Source organism: Triticum urartu, chromosome 2A, assembly GCF_056163025.1.
Source record: "Triticum urartu cultivar PI428250 chromosome 2A, HENAU_Tu73, whole genome shotgun sequence".
Taxonomy (NCBI): Eukaryota; Viridiplantae; Streptophyta; class Magnoliopsida; order Poales; family Poaceae; genus Triticum; species Triticum urartu.
The window spans coordinates 143,846,601-143,867,163 of record NC_141874.1 but is presented as its reverse complement, the minus strand read 5'-3'; the positions used below and the strand labels follow the sequence as shown (position 1 = coordinate 143,867,163).

The following is a 20,563-nucleotide window of genomic DNA, read 5'->3' as shown; positions in this document are numbered from 1 at the left end:
AAGTACTATGGTTCTTCTCCTGTTATGGTGGTGTCTTATGGGGTGGTGGCACATAGCCAGAGAATTTGGGTCTTCGCAGGTTTGGTGGTCCAATCTTCGTAGATTTTAGCTTATGCGCTTGCGGATTTGCTCATATAGACATGATGAACTTGTGTTACTTTTTTGTTGCTTTTGGTGGTATGATTTGTCATAACTTTGGAGTCCTTCTTTAACGTTACTAGATGACCCGTTGTGCCAATGGTGCAAAGGGCGAGGGCAAGCCAAGCATTTAGAGCATACACGTTAGAATATTTAGATACTGACTGGGTCATAAGGAAATAGATATTTAGGTATGAAGTTGATAGGCAGTGTTATAAGAAAGGCAAGAGATCAGTTTACTGTAGTATGGACGCTAACTTAAGAATGTAAACAAAAAACATAGACATTTCATGACATCAAACAATTAGGGGTTGTGGTTTAGAAAAAAAATACATGATGGATCATTGCATACAGCTACGATCACAAAAGGTACACTGTGTTTTCGAATAAATAAAAAGACAACTACTCTTGACTGTCTATAACTATACTTTAATTCTGAGTCGATAAGAAAGCAACTATCCTTGTGGATACCTTTATATGCTTCCAGTGATCCTGTGAACATCTGCTAATATTCCTTAACATAAATCTCACCTTTCATCATCGTTGTCTCGGTCTTGCTGGAATCATATCCTCTACCCGCAAACTAAAATAACGGTAACAACAAATCCATCTTGAAGGTCTCACCCTGGACTCAGCCCCCGCTGATCTGCACAGGCATGGCATTCCAATAACCAAGCAAACTCAACAATCCACATCATGCATATAATATCTCAACTGGTCTTCTTGAGGAAATTGATAGCACTCTTTAACCTAGTTGATTTATGCACATGAGCTTAATGGGATATGAGAATTAGGTTCCAGCTAGAGTAAATATGCTACTGATGACTGCAGTAATTATGCGGTTCGTTTCAGGGCAACCGTTTCGGCAAAACATAAGTTTGTGTCCAACTTGCCACCTCGCACTGAGTTCCTTGGTAGACTTGTAGCAACACAAGTTTTGACAACATCTCTCTTAGCAACACCCAGCTCCCTTCTTCGAGTAAATTTGGGGAGCATACCTCTTTCCGGCGTAAAGATCTACTCCAACGAGTGAGCGAGCTGATAATGTCGAATGAATAATAGGTCCAAAAATCTTTATAAGATCCAATAGAATTTCCAAAGCAACAATAGCGTTGCTGCAAATTTGAGGCGACGTAGCAGATTAACTTTAGAATGAAATGGATCAGCTATTATATTATTGCAAGCTAAATGTAAAATCATAGTTAGTTGCAAAAGTAAGCTAAATGTTCACACACAGAGGATAGCCAACATCGCACATGGCACAAAAACACAATATAATGGAAAGTTATGTGTATATTAAAGCCTACTGGAAGTCAAATTTAAAGTAAGCTAGGAGTAGCAGCAAATGGGTTGCAGATAGCACCACTGGCATACAGGGAAAAGTACCTCGGTGTCATATCACAAGTTTTTTAGGACAACCAGCTCTTGCTTTGAGTAGCAAGCAAGAGAAACATGGGGATTTTATACATAATTAGGTTCAATAATATAAGCAGTTTCCAATGCCCTCACGACGCCTCCCCAGGGCGCCACCAGGGGGAGATCCCTAGAGACGCCAAGCAGCAGGTTCACATGCTGTTGGTGCCATACAGTGACCTATATTCCATGGCTAACTACATCAATGTAGATTCTATGCACTCGGAGGTTGGGATTCAACTGAGTAACCGCTGCCATCTGTAGGTACCGGCTTCTTTCTTCTCTAAACGCAGAAGAAAAGGCTACTGTTCAGCTGAATCGTGACCTAGGCCTGGTGTTCTGGTTTGTTGTAGCTTAGGCCTGGTGTTCTGGTTGCAAGTGAACGTAGCAGCAAAAGTGAGTCGTAGCATTGTATGCCTGGCTTGGTTGATGAATTTGTTGTCAGAAACAACAAAAAAACAGGGTTGAACTATCCATGTGTCTCGCTCTGAACCGAATTACCCCCTCTATTTTATACATGTGTACAAGTGAACTGACACAACATTCTTCTGATTGGAATTTATTACAGAATAAACAAAATAAAGGGCATCCGTTTCCATCCATGTGAAGTGAATCCACCTCCAAGGGATCAGATTAGAGCACCCCCAAAACAAACCAGTCTAGCGAGCTAGGTGAAAATTAAATCGTTGCAAACAAGCAAGGAAGGAAGGGATGGTCGCCGTCTTACCACCGCTGTTAACTCAATGCTGCAGCAGCCAGCACGGTGCTGCTGTTGGTGCAGGGCGGAAGCTCGTCAGAGAAGGCTGACTGGACCATGTCGTGGTTGTATTGGTTGCTTGCGTACCCGGATGTCGGCACGCGTCCTTGGAGGTCAAAAACAACAGCATCGTCGTATGAGCTTGAACTTTTCCTGGAAGCATGACATTGATACATGACAAAGTCATCTTGTGCAATGAAAAATGTGACTAGTGTCATCTTCAGTTGTCGATAATATATCTGAAGACATGTGCCTGGGCACCAAAATTCAGCAGGTATGTTTTTACTTGTCAGTTACAGCAAGACTGAATAGGATGAGGAGCTTCACCAATCAAAAGAGATGGTACAGTGGTTGACTAATCAAAAGATCTTCACCAATGTTATAGCGACATTAGGCATAGCACTGACACCAATTTCCAGTTACAACTTCATTACTCAAAAGAGGGGGAGCAGCAGGAAGGAAGGAGGTGGAACCTGCGGGCGTGAGAGCTGTACAGAGGCGTGTCTGCTCCAGCACGGTGTGGACGATGACGAGCTGGCGCCCCGGACACCCCCACCGGCGCTGGTGCAGTCCTGTACTGGATGCTTACGTCCTTGCAGGTCGGGAAAGATGAAGAGGAGCACCGGCATCCATTGCCGCCGTTCTCGAGCAGGACATACTCTATAAATGTATATATCATTCTCCTACATGTTCACAAACAGTAGAATATATTCATTTTTTTCATAGCATCTCTGAAGAAAATTTCTTGCGATGTATTTTCGAGTTCAACATCAATTTTTCCATCTGTTCTGCATCCTTGCTTTTCATGCCAATTTATACATTATTACCACCTCCAACAATCGATTGCCACATGTAGAATGAAGAAATTGTAATATTTTCTAACAAATAAGTAATAGCTATGGAAAAGGATCACAAGCATTGGAAGATCTTTAAGACTGGCAAGGAACAAACAGGTTTAAGCTTTTCTAACAAATAACTAACTATGAAAGCCACACTATAACAGCCAGCTATTTCCCCTTACTAAACCCTCTTTTCCAAGCCATATCAAAGCAACAGCACACGTCTTACTATCTATTATATTCTTGTTTTTTCTCTCATCAAGCAGACAGTACATATGAACATCAAAGCGCATCTTGCAAGGCTACCACCTAGCATTATCTGTTCATATGTATCATCTGAAGGAAGAAATAGGCTAGCCATTTTTCCGACAATTTGAGGGAGCAAAACAAAGAGATAAAAGATCTGTACCACAACACATAGTTGGTTTTGAGCAGTTTTTGTGAAGACATCAACTGCTTGTTCAAAGAGCAGTATGCGCTACGCAAATCTGAAGAATACAGTAGAACTTCAATCGTTAGTAGAAAACAATTGTTCTAGCCTGAATCATAGATAAGCAATTCCCTGTTAAATAGGAATGCATTGTCCGATAGTGCTAAAACAAACAATAGGTTACCCGTATGGTCACATATTTATCAAATAAATCAGTAAAATGGAACAGCAATGCATGTCAATTCCCACAAACCAGCCTAGGAGGCATATGAAGGATAACCAAATAAGTCGGGTGACGGCTATCATTGTCAAGATGCTTACTGCCTCTCATGCTGTCTCCTACTCCTTGTCTCCTCCTAGTCAATAACAACCCCGACATCTCCTTCCGGGCAGTGACTGTGGCCTGCAGCACATCCATCCTAGTTAAGAGAAGCAAAAGTACGAGCACAATAATCTTAATATTTATTAGGATCAGAAATGTTTTCCCAAGTGACAAACTTAATATCAGCAACCCCTGCAAAAAAAGGTTTTACATCTGCAGTGTAGGGAATGATGGGTACCTTGATTAGAACAGATGGTATGATGAGGTGAATACACCTGCAATTATAAGATGGAGACATCAGGTGTGAGCTTACTGGAATACTAATGTTACAATGAACAAGTATAAATTTCCCAAACTTACAGGTTGCGTTATTACTTAAAAAAATGCTTAGCAAGATAGAAATGTTGATCCTACATAAACATGTCAGGATAATCTAGGAAATAAAGATGAACCGATGTGGCATAAAAGACATGGATATGAGAATAAAAAGGATTGCTATTAAATCTGCTACTATACTCACCGGCAAGAGCACAACAATGGCAAGAGCAATCATAGCAAATTAGGTAACTAAGATAAGCACTGACACAGCCAGAGAATATATGAACAATCAGCATGGTGGACATGCTCATTTCGACATAGTCAGTACATGGTTAACAAAGCAGATGTGAAAAAACTTCACCATCAAGCCACACATCTCATAGATCAATCAAGTACATCCTACAAACTACTTGCGCATCACAAAGGCTAATCACAAGCCTCAACTCAAGCATGCAATTATACAAACCAGATCTGCACTGTAAAAAATCAATCTTCATCAACAAAAGGAAATGAAAAACATGGAACCAGGCAAAGTCGATAAGTTCAATCAATACACCCAATCCGGCCTATACAGCGCTACCAATGAAAAGGACTAAGATGCCATACCCTCAAACAAAGGCATACTGTTTTGCAATACAATTGTTTGAGTGCTCCTCAAAATAATAGATATGATTCGTGAAGATCTAATGCAACCCTGCAAGTAAAATAAAGCAACATGAGTTAGCTCCAAAGGATATAATCTGATAAGAGATCTCACATTCCTCAAGTAATTCATTTACATGTAATAGAATGAAAGCAAAAGTCTGATTGAGATTTCTGAGCAAGCAAACAAAATATCTGAATATGGTACAATTCATAGTGAATAATTCTTTGTGTTGTTTTCTGTTTTTGGAACATCCCATGGACAAAGAATCATCTTCAATTTCTTGTTGATGTGCTTCAAGCTCCACACAAATTCTGAACAAAATTAGATCTCACACAACTGAGAAATAAAGAGAGGACAATATTTTCACCTTGGCTTGAATCGGCAAACTGGTCGTGGTGACGCCGCCCATGTAGAGAAGCACGCTTGGATAGTGAGGGAGGTGTCTTCACCTGGGGCTTGAATAAATCTGGCCATGTAGGCACAATTTGGGGAGAGAATAGCCTGGGAGGTCGATGGCGAGAAAGGCCGTGGTGGCAGCGAGCGAAAGGGGATCTGGAGTACTCCACGACCAGCACTGCATGGCTGGCGGGCCCCGCCGCCGGAGCGCCTTCGTCCTCGCGCCTCCCACTCATCCCCTCCCTCTCCTTGCTTTCCCCACACCCCGCGCAACTCCAGCGCCGGTGACGCGTAAGGACGACGGACAGGAATGGTGGAGCCCGACCTCACCAGCACAGGACGACGCTGGCTAGTGACCCTCTCCCGTATGCTGCTGCACCTCCATCTCCTCTGCATTGTCACCCTTTGCCTACAGGTCATCGTCTCCGTCGGAGAAGCCTCGGATCCAGCGGGATACAGGATAGGAGTGCAGCATGGGTGGATGGGGGGAGGACGGCGGAGCAGGAGAGAGAGGAGGAAGAGAAGGAGAGGCAGCGGCGGCTAGGAGGGAGGTCGAAGAGGATGGTGGGTCGCGTGCGGGTGGGGAGGGCGCGGCGGCGGCAGGAGAGGAGGCGGGGGTCATGGTGGAGACGCGGGTTAGGTGTCGCTAGCTACAGCTGCTCGCTCGCTTCTTTTTCTCTCTCGCTTCTCTACTTGCACGGGACGCAATGCTCGCGGCACTATTCATAGCAACACGTGAACGACGCGAGCCTGCCTAGCACCCCCTTCATCCTTTGTATGTTCAATGGAGAAGATCTTGTATATTTCGATGACATGTACGATCAGGAAATCATTCCTTAGCCAAGTACATTTAGCTATAACAGTTTCTCTTCTTTTTGGATGGATAACTCGAGGAATCTATTCATGCAGGTATACGAGTGGCCGCCGGTATGATCTATTGTGGTTTGTATCTCATGGATGTACAGAAGAAACCAGTAATCGACCGAGTATGTAGTACTAATTTTCTAAAAACAAGGGAATGGCTAGGGGCAGTCGACTGAAATTTAGTTTTGGGCCAGTTGAATCAATCTGAAGCAATAGACAGAAAAATGAACACGCCAGATTATGTCTTCTTCCTCCAACCATTATTACTTCCTAAAAACAAATCGTCTTCTGCCCCCATATTCTTCTTCCTCCCATGCCCTGCTGCTGGCAGCGCTCCTACGCCAGCCTTTCCCACCATGCCCCCCCCCCTCAATCTCTCCCCACCACCATGCATGCCGCCGCCCCCGATCATCCCTCTAAACCGGCGAATCGCCTGAAATTTTCTGGCGAACCTACCCCCTTCCCGAGACCCCTAAGATAGAAAGAAGGCCGCTGCTTCCCCCCGCACCTTCTGCACCCCTAAGATAGGTACCCTAAGATAAACAAGGAGACCTCAATGCTCCACGCATCTCCTGTTTCCTTCAGGCTAGAAAATCGACCGACCCAAATTCCGTTTTCAGGCAACTTGCATGCAGCTAAACTGTATGAAAATAAAGAGCCTGACCCGTACTATTCTTTTAGGGCATGGCCAATGCATAGCCCCAGAGTGATGTCTCACATGCCATATAGAATCGGATAACAGAAAAGGTAGGTTCGGATGGGGAAGCAGGATCCTCTTCAGGAGGCGGGTGCTTAGAGAAAAAAGTGTGGTCCGATGCATAAAGTTGAAAAAGTTGAAGTGGAGAGGAGGGATGCATATGTAGTAAGAGTCACTTTCTATTCTTTGATGAGGCCCATTAGTAGTAGCTTGCATTGGAGAGAAAAAATTAACACATATGCCTCAAATTACTTTTTGTCATGAAACATATGTATCCATATGCCACCATTGTACATGCCCTTAGAGCATCTCCAACAGGCGCCGGACGCACGGCGCGCAAAAAACAGATTTGCCGCGCTCGCATCGCCTGGTTTGGCGTGGCATGTAGCGCCCGCTCCAGCAGCCATGCTGAAATGCAGCGCGCGCGACTCGCTGGTGCATTGCATTTTCAACACAAAATGATGAACATTTTCAACACAAAATTTCACACAAACAAGTTGATGAAAAAAAGTTCATGCCCACAAGTTTAAAATCATGCACACAAGTTCATCCAACCAAGTTCAAAATGCAAATCAAGTTCAATACACAAATGAAAGACACATCATTCCTCGTCCTCGTCTTCTTCCTCGTCCTCATCTTCGGAAGACGATTCTTCCGCCTCCGAAGATGAATCTTCCTCCCTCTCTTCATCGCGCACTGCATCACGTGAAGCTCCAACAGTGTTGGCAAGATCTTCAACGGCATCTTCATGGGAATGTGTGCGAGGAGGCACATCGAAAGACATTCCGCCCATGGCGGCCGGAGGTGCACCCATGCCTCCCATGAGAGAAGCAAAACTCATGCCTCCCATGGTGGCCATAGCGTCAGGGGGAGCTCCAAAGCCACCCAAGCCACCCATGCCACCCATGGCGCCGAGGCCACGCCACCCATGGCGCCGAGGCCACCGCCACCCATTGCACGAACCATGGCTCTTTTTTGGATCAAGACTTCTTCACGGGCTAGATTGACATACTCCATTTGCGTCACACTGAGGTTAGATGTGTCCAAGAAGAACAAGTGCTTCTCCCATTCCAACAATTTAGTACACTCCTCATTGCTCACCTTCCTCTCCTCCAAAGCCACCTTTCTCTCCTCGGCCGCCACCCTCCTCTCCTCGGCCGCCAACCTCCTCTCCTCGGCCGCGGCATCTTGGTTCCTTGCCATTTTCCTCACCTCGTTGGCTTCTTTTATTGCCTTCACAATTGCTTCCATAGCATTTTTGAGCTCATCATCTCCTTTCCTCTTCTTCTTTTCGGTTTTGTCTTTCTTGCACCCATCCGGTCGTTTTGGCTTCGAGTATGAAACCGAGTTGGGTGTGGGGCTTCTCTTGCCGTCATCACTTGATGCATCACCCTCATCATCATCCAACTTAATTGTTCGCTTTCGTTTGTTGCTCAAATGCAAATCATCCAAATATTCACGCTTCTTCCATTTCCCATCATCCTTCAACACTTCATAGCAATGAGGCAAAGCAAATACCCTTCCTTTCTTGATCTTCCCCTTCTTGGTTTTCCTCTCCTCTTCTTTGAACAAGTTTTGCGCAATGTTGAACTACATGAAAACAAAGCAAGTTAGCACCAACAACAAGTAGATGAACATGTATGATGAACATGTATGAAATGCCACTTACTCTATCGTCCTCATTTGTGCCACTTGGGTTCAACTTGTCAACCGCCTTTTGACAGGCCGCCCACCTTTGACAATCCGAGTTGATTGTCGACCACCGGGACCTAAGTGATCGTCCGGAGCGGTCAATTCCACTCATGTTGCAAACATCAAAGTGTTCCTTCATCCGAAGCCAATAAGCATCTCTACTTTGATCACCTCCAACGGATGGATCCCTCGACACTTGCAACCAAGTATTGCATAGTAAGATGTCATCGGCGTTGTTGTAATTGCCCGCTCTTCCTTTCGGTGCGTCGACAATGCCCTCGCCCTCCTCGTCCACTTCGAACTTATGGTTTTCGAAATGCATGTCATTGGTTCGAGACCAATGCGAATTGTTGGAGCCAACACCCATCGTGGACATGTATGCATCATCATTGAGACTACAAATTTTTTTGCACAATGCAAATAAGCTATCTATATGTGAATGCATTCAAAAAATAACAAAAAAAGAAAAGTTAGAATTGTTTTTACCTTGGAGGCACTTCGTCGAACATGTTGTGCGCGCCGGCCGCCGGCTCAACGAGTGAGCTCGCCGGCGCTTCGGCAGCTGCCGCGCCCGTCGCACGCCCCGCAAGCTTCTTCCTCCTCGCCTTGGAGGTGCCGGAGCCGTCCGCCGCCTTGTTTTTCTTCGCCAATGTCTTGCCCTTCTTTGGCGGCGCCGCATTGGGGAGCTTTGAGGAGGAGAGGGCGGCGGATCGGGCCGGCGCCGGCGCGACGCCGAGGTCATCCGCGGCGGTATGAAGAGGCCGCGCGCGAGGCCGATGGTCGGAGGAGCTCCAGCGGAGGCGAGGCCAACGCCACCCGGGCTAGGGTTTGCGGTGGTGGCGGGGGGGAGGGGGGTCGCGGCTATAGGATGGGGTGAGCGGGGTGCCGGCGCGTGCGTCCATGGGTGCGGGTCGCCGGCGCCGGCGCGCGCGGGGCTTTGGAGCAGGAGAAGACAGAGCGAGCGAGTGTGCCGTGCGCGGAAGCGGGCGCCGCAAATACACCGCGCGAGGTACCGTTTCCTGCCGCGCGCCCAACTGCTTATACCGCGCGTGCGGTTATTGCGCGCCCGCTGGAGCCATCCGCCGGGTTGCGCGCGCTAAAGTGGGTCTATTTACGGCGCGGCGCCTGTTTAGCGCGCCTGTTGAAGATGCTCTTACGGAGCCGAGTCGTGCTATACAGACGACGCTGCACAAACGATTTGCAGAGGACGCAGCTGATCTAGCCATCCCATGCACCACAGCTGTACTGCTCCACCGTTTGATTTACAGTCCGCTGCATGTCGTGAGTCTACTTTCGTGTGAACAGCAGTTTCGTACCGAGCCCTACGCATTTCGCGGTGGACAGGCGAAGGCAGGCAGGCAAAACTGCCAAAGCGAGCAAAGGTGGTGGGTTCGCCTTAGGGCATCTCCAGCCGGGCCCCCAAGAAGGCCTCCCCAGGCGTTTTCTTTGCACCGGCGCCGAAAAATCGGCCCAGTCGCGCCCCCAGGAGCCCGATTTTCGCCGGCCTGAGCCGAAAACAGCGCCGCCGGACTCAGGCCGAACCCGGCGCGCTGGGGGGTGCCCGGGGGCGCCGGGGCGAACTGCTTTGGCGCGAAACAGCCGCGGGCCCGCCGCGTCAGGGACACGGCTCTCTTCTCGCCCCTTCGTCGTCCTTATCGCCTCGTTTCCCGTGGCTAATCAATGCCAAAGCTTCCGCGCGCTGCCGCGCCGGTCAGCCTGCGCCATTGATGCCTCACGGGCGGTGCAGTGAAGACCGGATGACGCGCGTCCCTCGCCCTCCCTCGCCCGCCATGCGTACACACGGCGGCACGCGGACGGGCGGTGCCTCGGCCTATATAAGACGCGCCTAGCGCACTCGGCGACTCGAACTCTCTCGCCGTCGTCGTTCCTCCCTCTCCTCTCTCTCGCCGTCTCCAGTTCATCACACCCATGGCCGAGCGCTTCCCAGGCGACGGCGCGGCGGCGAACGGCTTCGGTCGCCGCCATCTTCACGAGGACGAGGCTCGCCTCCTTTTCGAGGCCGAGTACCCGGTCCCGCCGGACATGCGGGTTCCTGGGGCGTGGAGGATCAGCGCCGGCGGCGTGCCGGTGCCCCCGGTACCCACCGGCGCGGCGCGGCGTGCGGAGATCGCACGCATCCGCTCGTCCCTACCGCGTGCGGCGAGGAAGGGGCCACGGTACGTCCCCGACAGCCCGCTCTGGGAGCCCTATTTCCGCCGCCGTCACGCCGAGCAGCTCGAGGCCACCAACGGCGTCGTGCCCTCCGGCAGGCTCAACGCCGCCGGCCGGCGTCGGTAGTGGGGCGTGCCCGGGCGCACGTTGGAGGCCGTCCTCGAGTACATCGAGGGCGGCAACACGCCGCGCCTCGAGTACCCCGCTCCCCCGTCCTTCTCACGCCGCCGGGGAAGCTCCTGGACGCCGAGGCGCATGGAGACTGGGGGGTCCTCCTCCTCGTCCGGCGGCTCTCCCTGCCTCCACCTCCGCCCGTCAAGCCGGAGCCCCAGGGGCACGCCTGTCAGCGCGCGCACCCGCAGCTCCGGCGTTCGCATCGGCGACAACGCCTCCCCCACCGGCCGCTTCGTCCTCGTCGAGCCCAAGCCGGAGCCCGGCCTCCCCGCGGAGTACGAGGAGATAGCCCGGCGCGGCTTCTCCGACGAGGACGCCCTGCGGTGAGCGTGGGACGATTACCTCCGCGACGAGATGGTCCGGCAGCGCCGGGCCCTGGAGGAGATTGCCGCCCGCAAGCGTGGGCGCGAGGACGAGGACGGCATCGTGGTCCTCGACAGCGACGACGACGACGCCCCCGGATCGTCCAACCCGCCGCGCCAACCGGGGGAGGGATGCAGCAGGGACGGCGGAGGCGTAGGCGGGGGCGACGACGACGACGATGACGACGACGACGGCGGTGACTACACGCGGTTCTATAACCTCCTCGGCATGTAGAACCGCGTGGGCGGGCGGCGAGGCGAGCGGCGAGGGAGACGGCGGGGGTAGCCCGCGGTAGTTTTTCCTTTTTCTGCAAAATATATTTAAATTTGAACGAACTTGCCCGTGTTTGCGTTCTGTTTGCGCCGAATTCGAACACTTTAAAAACCCGTGGGGTGGCATGACTAGGGGGCATCACGTCCCCAATGCGCGGTTTAGCGCCGGTGCACCCCAGGGGGCGATTTTTTGCCCGTCCTAAAGGCCAACGGTTGGAGATGCCCTTAGTCTCCCACAGGCCAGAGGCCCGCGGCCGTTGATACAAAAAAGATTATAGTACTACAAAACACCTAAATAAAACTCCGCACGCTCCCGTGGCAGGTCAAAAACCCACGCGCACCCCGCACATCGCACACCCAAAGCACACTCCCTCCGGCCGCAGCTCCTGTAGACCTGTACCGTGCCCACTGCCCACTCTCTTCACTCCCCTCCTTCCACCCCCTGCTCGAGGCACAGCCCCTTCTGCCACCGGAGCTCTCCACCGCTCTCTGCGCCGGCGTTCTCCAGCTCGCCATGGAGGCGCCGCTACTGGTGGCCGCGCTGCTGCTGCTGTCCTCGCCCCTCGTCGTCTCCGGTGAGCCGCCCGCAGCTCCGGTCTTTCTCTAGCATTTCTCCCCCCTTTTCTTGGATTTTTCCCGGGCTAGCAGTCTATAATAAGCAAAGACTCCTTGTCTATTTTGTTGTCGGTGTTTCTCTTCAGCTTCTTCGGTGCTTGTCTGGAGCCACTGTTCCTCTATTCTTCATTTTTCCAGTGGAATGATGTACTAGTACTGATGCTCTTGTTATGTTCATCACTCATCAGTGATTATTATGCTTGAAAGATCAAAAGATCTGCTCTCCTTTTTTTGCAAGAGAGGCCAGCCTTTGCATTTATGCTCAACTTGGGCCATGATTTCCCACCTTTTTCCTAGATTCCCTTCTCCCACTTCCATGCCTAGGGAGGAGATGGTAGACCGCCAGCCACATGCCTAGCTCCTGTTCTTCTTCCATCTTCACGGAATTTGTTCTCAGGTCCATTTTCCAAAAGTAAATAAAAGCATTCACCACCTTTATCAGGAGCATATATTCCGTTCTTCCTTTCTTTCTTTGCTGTCAGCAAGGTGCCAATGGAAAAACCCGGCGTTCTCGCCCATCCTTTCTGCTCTTATCTTCGTGCCGCTTTTGTCACATTCCTTGGCCACAATTTTGCTACGCACATCAAGAGAAACTGACAGAAACGCGCCACCTTTCTTGGAAACGCCTGTGTTTAATCTTGGAAACGCCTGTGTTTAATTCCTAGTAGCTCCCGGCCATTTGACCTTTGGCTGGCATGACTGATCTTGGCTGCTGCTGGCGTTGCTTGGCAGATTTCTGCGTGTGCAGGTCGGAGCAGCCGCAGGCGGCGCTGCAGAAGACGATCGACTACGCGTGCGGGGCGGGGGCGGACTGCAACTCGATCCACGAGCAGGGGCCGTGCTACAACCCCAACAACGTCGTCGCGCACTGCTCCTGGGCGGCCAACAGCTACTTCCAGAAGAAGAGGGCCATGGGCGCCACCTGCGACTTCGGCGGCACCGCCCTCGTCGTCTCCACCGACCCAAGTAAGGGATTCATTGGCTCCTCGGACATATTTGCCCACCGTTTAGATTTTGCCCCTGCATTCCGGTTCAAGAATTCACTGTCTGACCGTCGTTGAGTAACTGGCACTGCATGCGTGGACTGTGCAATGGTCTTTTATGTAGAAGCTCTGTCACTCTGGTCTATGTTACTGTACGTACTAGTCAGTGTCACATTTCAGTTGTGCCGTTAGGGCAAGAAAAGGAAATTGCCAGGCAACTGCTCCCTCCATAATTGCAAAAATGTCTTATATTTTGGTACAGAGGTAGTAGATACTAGTGTGTTTATCAAAGCTTTACTAGGGTTTATGAGTAAAACTGTCGTGTCTATTTCTCTAAACGGTCTGCAAATAATTTTAACACTTTGGATACGTAAGTGCTACTGATATATATATATATTTTTTTTTTGCAGCCAAAGGTATTTGAATATTATAATCCACATTTGATTATGAAATATAGATATAGTAAATTTATAATCTCTAGATTGTGACTTGTGCACGGTTCTTTTATTATTTTCTTGGCCAATCAGACAAGCATTTTTTTCAGAAAAAAGTAGACCCCTTTAAGGTCTCTTTGATCCGCAGGATTCCATATTCGTAGAAATTTAATTAAGCAAAAAAGCAAAGCTCAACAATAAACACACTGATTGCTCTTTGAGAAAAAAGTTGTACTACTTAGAACCCTCCTCAACAAAAACATCAACCGCCCAAAAGATGTCGAGGAACTACCCACTGATCATCGCTGAACCACATCGCATCAAATTCTCATCAGCGAGGAGGGCCACATCAATCAGAGGGATAGGCCAATGTTGAACGATCCGTAGATGCCAGCCTCTTTTCCATTGAAACCAATCTCCTAGAATGATTCCTTTGTTTTTGCTATGAGCAATCAAACACCATCTGAATCCTATCATCAAGGCGGCATGGCATTAAAATCCTTCTTTATTCCTATTGCAACGTTTCGAATGATTCTTGAGTTTCTTACATACTGATGCATTATGGTCTTGCTGACATGCAGGTTCTTCAGGCTGCTCCTACCCCTCAAGTGCAAGGTACTACACCATTACATTTTCATTTGAAGTGCACACACAGTATCAACCGATTGGGGTCTCATATGCTGCATTTTTAGAACCAGCATAATCGTCGAATCAGGGTTGGTAAACACCGTTTCTTTCTTCATCACACAGTGCTGCTGGAACATCAACGACTCCGACCGGGGCTGGGACTGGGATCGGAGGCACACCAGGGGGAACTGGAGGCACCTTCACGCCCGGTGCCGGCACTAGCACCAGCGGCATGGGAGGAACCGGCACGGGGACGGACACAACCACTGGGTTCGGCGGCCTGGGTCCAACCGGCACGAGCAACATGGACACGGCCGCAGCCGGCTTGCATCCAAGGTCCGGAGCGCCTGCCTTCCTTGCCGTGCTCCTCTCCTTCCTGTTCCTGGTATTCGCATGAAGCTGGATCGCTCGCTCGAATTTGCCCGGGGTAGAAGAAAGAAACCGCTTTAGTAAGCTTGTTGCAGGGCTAGTCGGATCTTAAGGACAGAGGATGAAAAACCTGATATATCTGAAGGTGTCATCCTGTCCAAATGAAGAAGAACAAGAACAAGAAAAACCCTGCTTCCTTCTTGTCTGGTGTCAATGGCATGCACATGGTTTGGTGCCTTTTGTGTCCCTTGATCTGATCTCTTGCTCTGTAATTTGGTAGGATGGCCGTCGCTTTCGTGCATGGACCCTTGTCTTCCTTCCTCTTTTTTTCTCTGTTCGTCTTGTGATTCTAGGGGAACTAGTACTAGGTTAGTTGTTCAAGGCTGGCTGGAGTGAGGATGTTGTTGGAACAATGGCATACTAGTATCAAGTTGCGATCGAGTTCTTGTCCTTTCTTGCTGTCTTACTGTCAAAGCTCTTCTGGAGTGCGCGAGACTGTCTCACTGTCATGATCGTCTGAATGCCAAGCTGGTCACTCTGCTCCGGATGGCTTGAAGGGTAGGTGTATGTAGATCGTGGGGATGGCGCAGTGGACTTTGTGGTGGCCATTAGGTTGGGTGGCGTGGCGCATCAATGCGACACTGAGACCATGGTCCATTTCTAATGACATCCAGGCCAGGCGGGCTCCATCTTGCTGTCACGGCTCGTTGCCTAGCTCACCGTAGACGCCCACCAGATCTACCACAGCCTATCCGCACAAACGCAATGGGCAGCTGCGGGCGGTGGCTCCCGTACGAGAGCGTCTCCGATGCAGCTAAGGGCATCTCCAGCCGCGCCCTCAGGAACGCCTTCTCAGACGATTTTTTCATGTCGGTGTCAAAAAAACAGTCCAGTCGTGTCCTCAAGAGCCCGATTTTCGTCGGTCTAGGCCGAAAACAGTGTCGGCGGACCCAGGCCGAACCTGACGCGCTGGGGGGGCGCCCGGGGCCGCCGGGGCGAGCTGTTTTGTCGCGAAAAAGCCGCGGGCCAGCCGCGTCAGCGACACGGCGCCTCGTCTTCCCCCAACGGCCTCGGTTCTCGCGGGGAATCAATGGCAAGGCTGCCGCCGGTCAGCCTTGCCATTGATTCCTCACGGGCGGCGCGTCACGGGACGGCACGCCGACGCCTCCCCTCCCTCGCACGCGTACACACGGGTGCGGCGCGGCAATATAGCCGGTGGCCTGCACTCGCCTGTGCCCACACCAGCCCCGCCCCTCGCCGCCGCCCAGCCCCTCCCTCTCCCTACCTCTCCCGAGCGCCGCCGCCCAGCCCCTCCCTCTATCTCTCTACCTCTCCCGAGCCCGTCGCCATGGCGGAACGCTTCCCCGGAGACGAGGCGGCGGCCAACGGCTTCGGCCGCCGTTCGCTCCGCGAATAGGAGTCTTGACTCCTGTTCCAGATGAACATCCCGGCGCCGCCAGACATGCGCGCCGGGCCGACGGGGTGGAGACTCAGCGCCGGGGGAGTGCCCATTCCCCCGTTGCCCGACGCCGTGGCGAAGCCGAGGTCGTGCGTGCCTCCCTCACCGACGCCCAAAGACGGAGCCGGGGCTCGCGCCGGTGAAGACGGAGCCGGGGCTCGCGCCGGTGAAGAAGGAGCCGGCCGCGCCGGTGACGACGAAGCTCGACGACGACGACACGGCCCTGAAATGAGCGCGCAGGGACTCCATAGCAATGGAGAAGGAGCACCTGGAGAAGGCGAAGGAGCGCCAGTGCGCCGCCCTGCTTCGCTTCGCGGAGCGTCGACGCGGCCGCGACGAAGGCGGAGTCGTCGTCATCTACGACAGCGACGACGACGACGACGATGCGCCGCCACCAGTCCGCCATGGCGACGCCGGGCAGGGGTCCAGCAGGGGCGCCCGCGTCAAGGAGGAGAAGGCCGACGACGACGATGGCGGTGACGGCGGCGACTTCAGCCAGTTTTTCCTTTAGATTAGTTTATGTATATGTGCTATGTAATGAAAATCCGCGAACTTCGCCGAAATGTGCCGAAATTTATCGTGTTTGGCCGAAATTTATCGTGTTTAAGCCGAACTTCATCGAACTTCTTTTATTTTAAAACGTGCTTGAGGGCGGCTCTGAGGCCGGCGGCTGGGGACCAACTCGTCCCCAGACCCAATTTTTACGCCGGCTCACCCTCAAGCGGCGATTTTAGACGCCTCCTGAGAGGCCAACGGCTGGAGATGCCCTAAGCACGAGCGAACCGTGCCCATGGAGTCAGCCGGCAGAGTTGGTGCTACACTGGATCGTATGATTGTGCTGCCAATGTGGCGATGAATGATCGGGCGCATGGACCATTTGCGCCGGTGTGGGCTGTACGGTGGCGCATCTCACTTGGGGTGTTCCGTGCAGGCGCACATGGCGGCTCGCGGCGAGCGGCATGGCATGATTCATCGGCGTGCGCAGGCCAGGCCAGGTCTGGCCGAGTTAAGGTGGTGGGGTAGTGATGGCTCGCAGAATCAGGCGAGCGTGCAATGAATCGACTGTGCGCGGCAGCGGGAGCGGCGGCAGGGGTGCGAATCATGGCGTGGCGCGCGTTGCGGGCTACCTGGTACAGTGCCAGTAGGCAGTAGTGCCTCTGCTCCGCCTGCGGCGTGTGCGCGGAATAGTATAGTAGAGGTCTCTCCCTACAAGAAAACCACCAATGGAGACCCTTAAACAATTTTTCTCAATGAAGGTAGCTTCTACGCTTTAATAGGCCCTTCTAAAGAGGATCAGTTGAGAATCCTCAAATTTGGCATGTGTAGAGTCACTGGAACAGGTTTTGTGTTGCAATTTGATGAATGGAAAAAAAAGGAGCCTCAGGGTATGCCGTTGACTCAGATTTGGGTCCGTTTCTCGGGGGCGTCATCTGAACCACTGGATAATTTTTTGGTCACATGGAGCCTGGGATCCCTGCTTGGCAAGACGGAACAGGTGGATATGCCCTTCACACGCACTCATGGGGTGGCACGTTTGCTTGTTAGTGTGGCTAACATTGAGTTCTTGCCGGATGTGGTAAGATGGACTCATGAGGGTATGGTGTAGTTGTTGGATGTTGAGTATGAGGATCCAAACTTGTTTCAGGACTTTGAGAAGGTACAACATATGGATACTTCTAAGGGTGGAGGTGACTCCGGGAACCAGGAGGATAATGCACAGAACAATGGTGACAAGGCTAGAGGGCCTTCCACTTCGTCTAAAGCAGGAGAGCCGGTTAATGAGAAGTCTCCGGTTTCTGCTCCGACCAACATGCTGCAGCTTGGATCCTTGGGGGCGTTCTCCGCGCCTCCTCGTCTTTGGAGTGATCGAGTTGATTTGGACGACCCGGCGGAACATCTTCCGCCGGTGGTTGTGGGGTGTGAGTCTTTGTTTGTGCTGGATGGACATGCTGGAGTCGGTAGACAGGAGGCCGCCATTGCCTCCTCTTCACCGTTGTGTACGCTGGAGGTGGCGGCTGCTTTGGACGCCGTGGCGGGAGGTGGCGGGCAAATGGCCCGGCCCTCTTCTTCGCCTTCTTCATCTCCACCGAAGGGGCCCAAGGAAGGATCGGTGGCCATGGGTTCCCGCGGGGGATCGGAGGACCTCGGAGGGGCATGCGGGCAGGAGGCCTGCGCACCCCTTTCTACCCCTCAGGCGATGGCCCCGCTGACGCCTCCGGTGGCGCCATCACTGGTGACGACAACCCTGGTGGGAGGGTCGCCTGGGGCTGGCAGCCAGGGGCCCCGCTCGCCCTTCATTTCAGGTGCTACGGTCGCGCCCGTGGCTGGTGGGGCTCCCGTGGCGTCCCCGGGATCCGGGCATCGGCCGATGCCGTGGGAGGCTTCGGGGCCTCTTGGTGACTCTTCGGTTGTTCCAGTTCAGTTGAGCTCGGTTGGGGGTCGGGCAGGAGGCCTTACCCCAAACATGGCTACACGGGAGGAGGTCATTGCTTATGGAGGGATACCGGATCTTGTTTCTGAGGGGTGGCGGATGACTAGTCATCTCCAGGAGCAGCCGGATGTGGATGACATGCAGCTAAGGTGCGCTATGCGGACGGCCAAGCTTCATGACATTGAGGTCACTACTAGTATGTCAGTCAATACATCAAATTCCATTCTTCATTTTTCCAATGATGAGATTATTCACAATGCAAATCAATTAGGGGTTTCACTAGGTAATAATGATAGTGAAATCACTAAATCAGTTAATGATATTCTTGATCTCGAAGCGGAGCGCGCTTTGGAAATGATTCGCAATATAGCAGCTGTTAAACCCATGAATGATGCTGAGATAGATGCGTTGGGTGTCAGAGCTGTTGATAGTTTTTGTGCGGATCTTGCCCCTTCACTTCCTGAGACAGAGGAAGTAGAGGGAGTCGGGTCCCCTAAGGCCTCGAGCCATGTTGATATTCCGGAGGTTACTTCCCCAGAGCGCGGTTCTGAGGACCGGCGGGAGGATCAGGATAAGCCTAAGCGGAAATGGAAACAGAAGGTTTATCCAGTTTCGGCTGTGCGTTGAAGTGCTAGGATCCATACCTCTAAAAAAATTCATGATGAAATATGAGAGAAATTTTTTGGAATAGCAGAGGTCTTAAAGACTTGGCTAAAAGAAGGTTTCTAGCGGAAGCATCTATTGAATATTAGTTGGATTTTATTGCCCTGTCCGAGACTGGAAGGGATAATTTCACCCCCCCCCCCAATTTCTTAGCACGTTATTGGGGGGTATCAACTTCGACTGGCACTGCCTACCTCCGAGAGGAAGGTCAGGAGGGGTCCTACTCGGGGTTAAGTGTGACTCGTTGGAAGTTCGGAGTGTGGTTATGGGAGAGTTTGCGGTTAAGTTTCGGGTCAGATCAAAGGCCGATGGATTTAATTGGGCATTGGTGGCGGTATATGGTGCCGCACAGCCAGAACTCAAGCCAGATTTTTTGGCCGATCTTGTCCGCATCTGTGGTAGCGAACATCTCCCTATCCTCTTTGGGCGCGATTTCAACATTATTCGAAGGAAGGAGGAAAAGAATAATGAGAATTTTGACGGTAGATGGCCGTTTATGTTCAATACTATAATCGAAAGCTTGGATCTTAGAGAGATCGAGCAATCTGGTAGGAAATTCACTTGCGGCAATTCGCTACCTAATCCGACTTTTGAGAAGCTGGACCGTGTCCTTGCTAGCGTCGAATGGAAATAGATGTTCCCCCTTGTAACAGTCCATGAAGGAAATATGCCCTAGAGGCAATAATAAAGTTATTATTTATTTCCTTATATCATGATAAATGTTTATTATTCATGCTAGAATTGTATTAACCGGAAACATAATACATGTGTGAATACATAGACAAACGGAGTGTCACTAGTATGCCTCTACTTGACTAGCTCATTGATCAAAGATGGTTATGTTTCCTAACCATAGACATGAGTTGTTATTTGATTAACGGGATCACATCATTAGGAGAATGATGTGATTGACTTGACCCATTCCGTTAGCTTAGCACTTGATCGTTTAGTTTGTTGCTATTGCTTTCTTCATGACTTATACATGTTCCTATGACTATGAGATTATGCAACTCCCGTTTACCGGAGGAACACTTTGTGTGCCACCAAACATCACAACGTAACTGGGTGATTATAAAGGTGCTCTACAGGTGTCTCCGAAGGTACTTGTTGGGTTGGCGTATTTCGAGATTAGGATCTGTCACTCCGATTGTCAGAGAGGTATCTCTGGGCCCACTCGGTAATGCACATCACTATAAGCCTTGCAAGCATTGCAGCTAATGAGTTAGTTGCGGGATTATGTATTACAGAACGAGTAAAGAGACTTGCCGGTAACGAGATTGAACTAGGCATTGAGATACCGACGATCGAATCTCGGGCAAGTAACATACCGATGACAAAGGGAACAACGTATGTTGTTATGCGGTTTGACCGATAAAGATCTTCGTAGAATATGTGGGAACCAATATGAGCATCCAGGTTCCGCTATTGGTTATTGACCGGAGACGTGTCTCGGTCATGTCTACATAGTTCTCGAACCCGTAGGGTCCGC

General features: G+C 51.1%; 2 protein-coding genes and 1 pseudogene across 5 annotated transcripts; 2 read left to right on the top strand and 1 right to left on the bottom strand.

Annotated features, from left to right (window-relative positions):
* Positions 1 to 405: 405 nt before the first annotated feature.
* LOC125536280 (uncharacterized) lies at positions 406 to 5,981 on the bottom strand. 4 transcript variants are annotated; one of them, XR_015615928.1, is made up of 8 exons: positions 5,231 to 5,979; positions 4,824 to 4,911; positions 4,138 to 4,174; positions 3,557 to 3,980; positions 2,782 to 2,991; positions 2,279 to 2,461; positions 1,137 to 1,253; positions 406 to 784 (listed from the first exon to the last, which is right to left on the bottom strand). XR_015615928.1 is itself a non-coding variant. In XM_087543476.1 (7 exons), the coding sequence occupies exons 4-6, from the start codon at positions 3,595 to 3,597 to the stop codon at positions 2,287 to 2,289; spliced, it is 426 nt and encodes a 141-aa protein (XP_087399602.1). In that variant the 5' UTR covers positions 3,598 to 3,980; positions 4,138 to 4,174; positions 4,824 to 4,911; positions 5,231 to 5,981; the 3' UTR covers positions 406 to 1,176; positions 2,279 to 2,286. The 4 variants fall into 4 exon arrangements, 3 of the variants coding, with proteins under 3 accessions (XP_087399602.1, XP_087399603.1, XP_087399601.1); XM_087543476.1 differs by having other exon boundaries at positions 406 to 1,176; positions 5,231 to 5,981; XM_087543477.1 differs by lacking the exon at positions 1,137 to 1,253.
* A 5,836-nt stretch (positions 5,982 to 11,817) lies between these two features.
* On the top strand, positions 11,818 to 14,972 carry LOC125536279 (PLASMODESMATA CALLOSE-BINDING PROTEIN 2). The gene is made up of 4 exons (XM_048699471.2): positions 11,818 to 12,068; positions 12,841 to 13,074; positions 14,107 to 14,140; positions 14,276 to 14,972. The coding sequence occupies exons 1-4, from the start codon at positions 12,008 to 12,010 to the stop codon at positions 14,547 to 14,549; spliced, it is 603 nt and encodes a 200-aa protein (XP_048555428.1). The 5' UTR covers positions 11,818 to 12,007; the 3' UTR covers positions 14,550 to 14,972.
* A 3,162-nt stretch (positions 14,973 to 18,134) lies between these two features.
* On the top strand, positions 18,135 to 19,083 carry LOC147984303 (uncharacterized; annotated as a pseudogene).
* The last annotated feature ends 1,480 nt before the right edge of the window (positions 19,084 to 20,563 follow it).

Excerpts from the sequence above, each read along its gene's own strand:
- LOC125536280 (XM_087543476.1), bottom strand. The coding sequence starts at position 3,597 with ATGTCTTCACAAAAACTGCTCAAAACCAACTATGTGTTGTG. Across the intron at positions 2,992-3,556 it reads AAAACCAACTATGTGTTGTG|GAGAATGATATATACATTTA; the intron begins GTACAGATCTTT and ends GTGAACATGTAG. Across the intron at positions 2,462-2,781 it reads TACAGCTCTCACGCCCGCAG|GAAAAGTTCAAGCTCATACG; the intron begins GTTCCACCTCCT and ends TCATGCTTCCAG.
- LOC125536279 (XM_048699471.2), top strand. The coding sequence starts at position 12,008 with ATGGAGGCGCCGCTACTGGTGGCCGCGCTGCTGCTGCTGTCCTCGCCC. Across the intron at positions 13,075-14,106 it reads CGTCGTCTCCACCGACCCAA|GTTCTTCAGGCTGCTCCTAC; the intron begins GTAAGGGATTCA and ends GCTGACATGCAG. Across the intron at positions 14,141-14,275 it reads TCCTACCCCTCAAGTGCAAG|TGCTGCTGGAACATCAACGA; the intron begins GTACTACACCAT and ends TTCATCACACAG.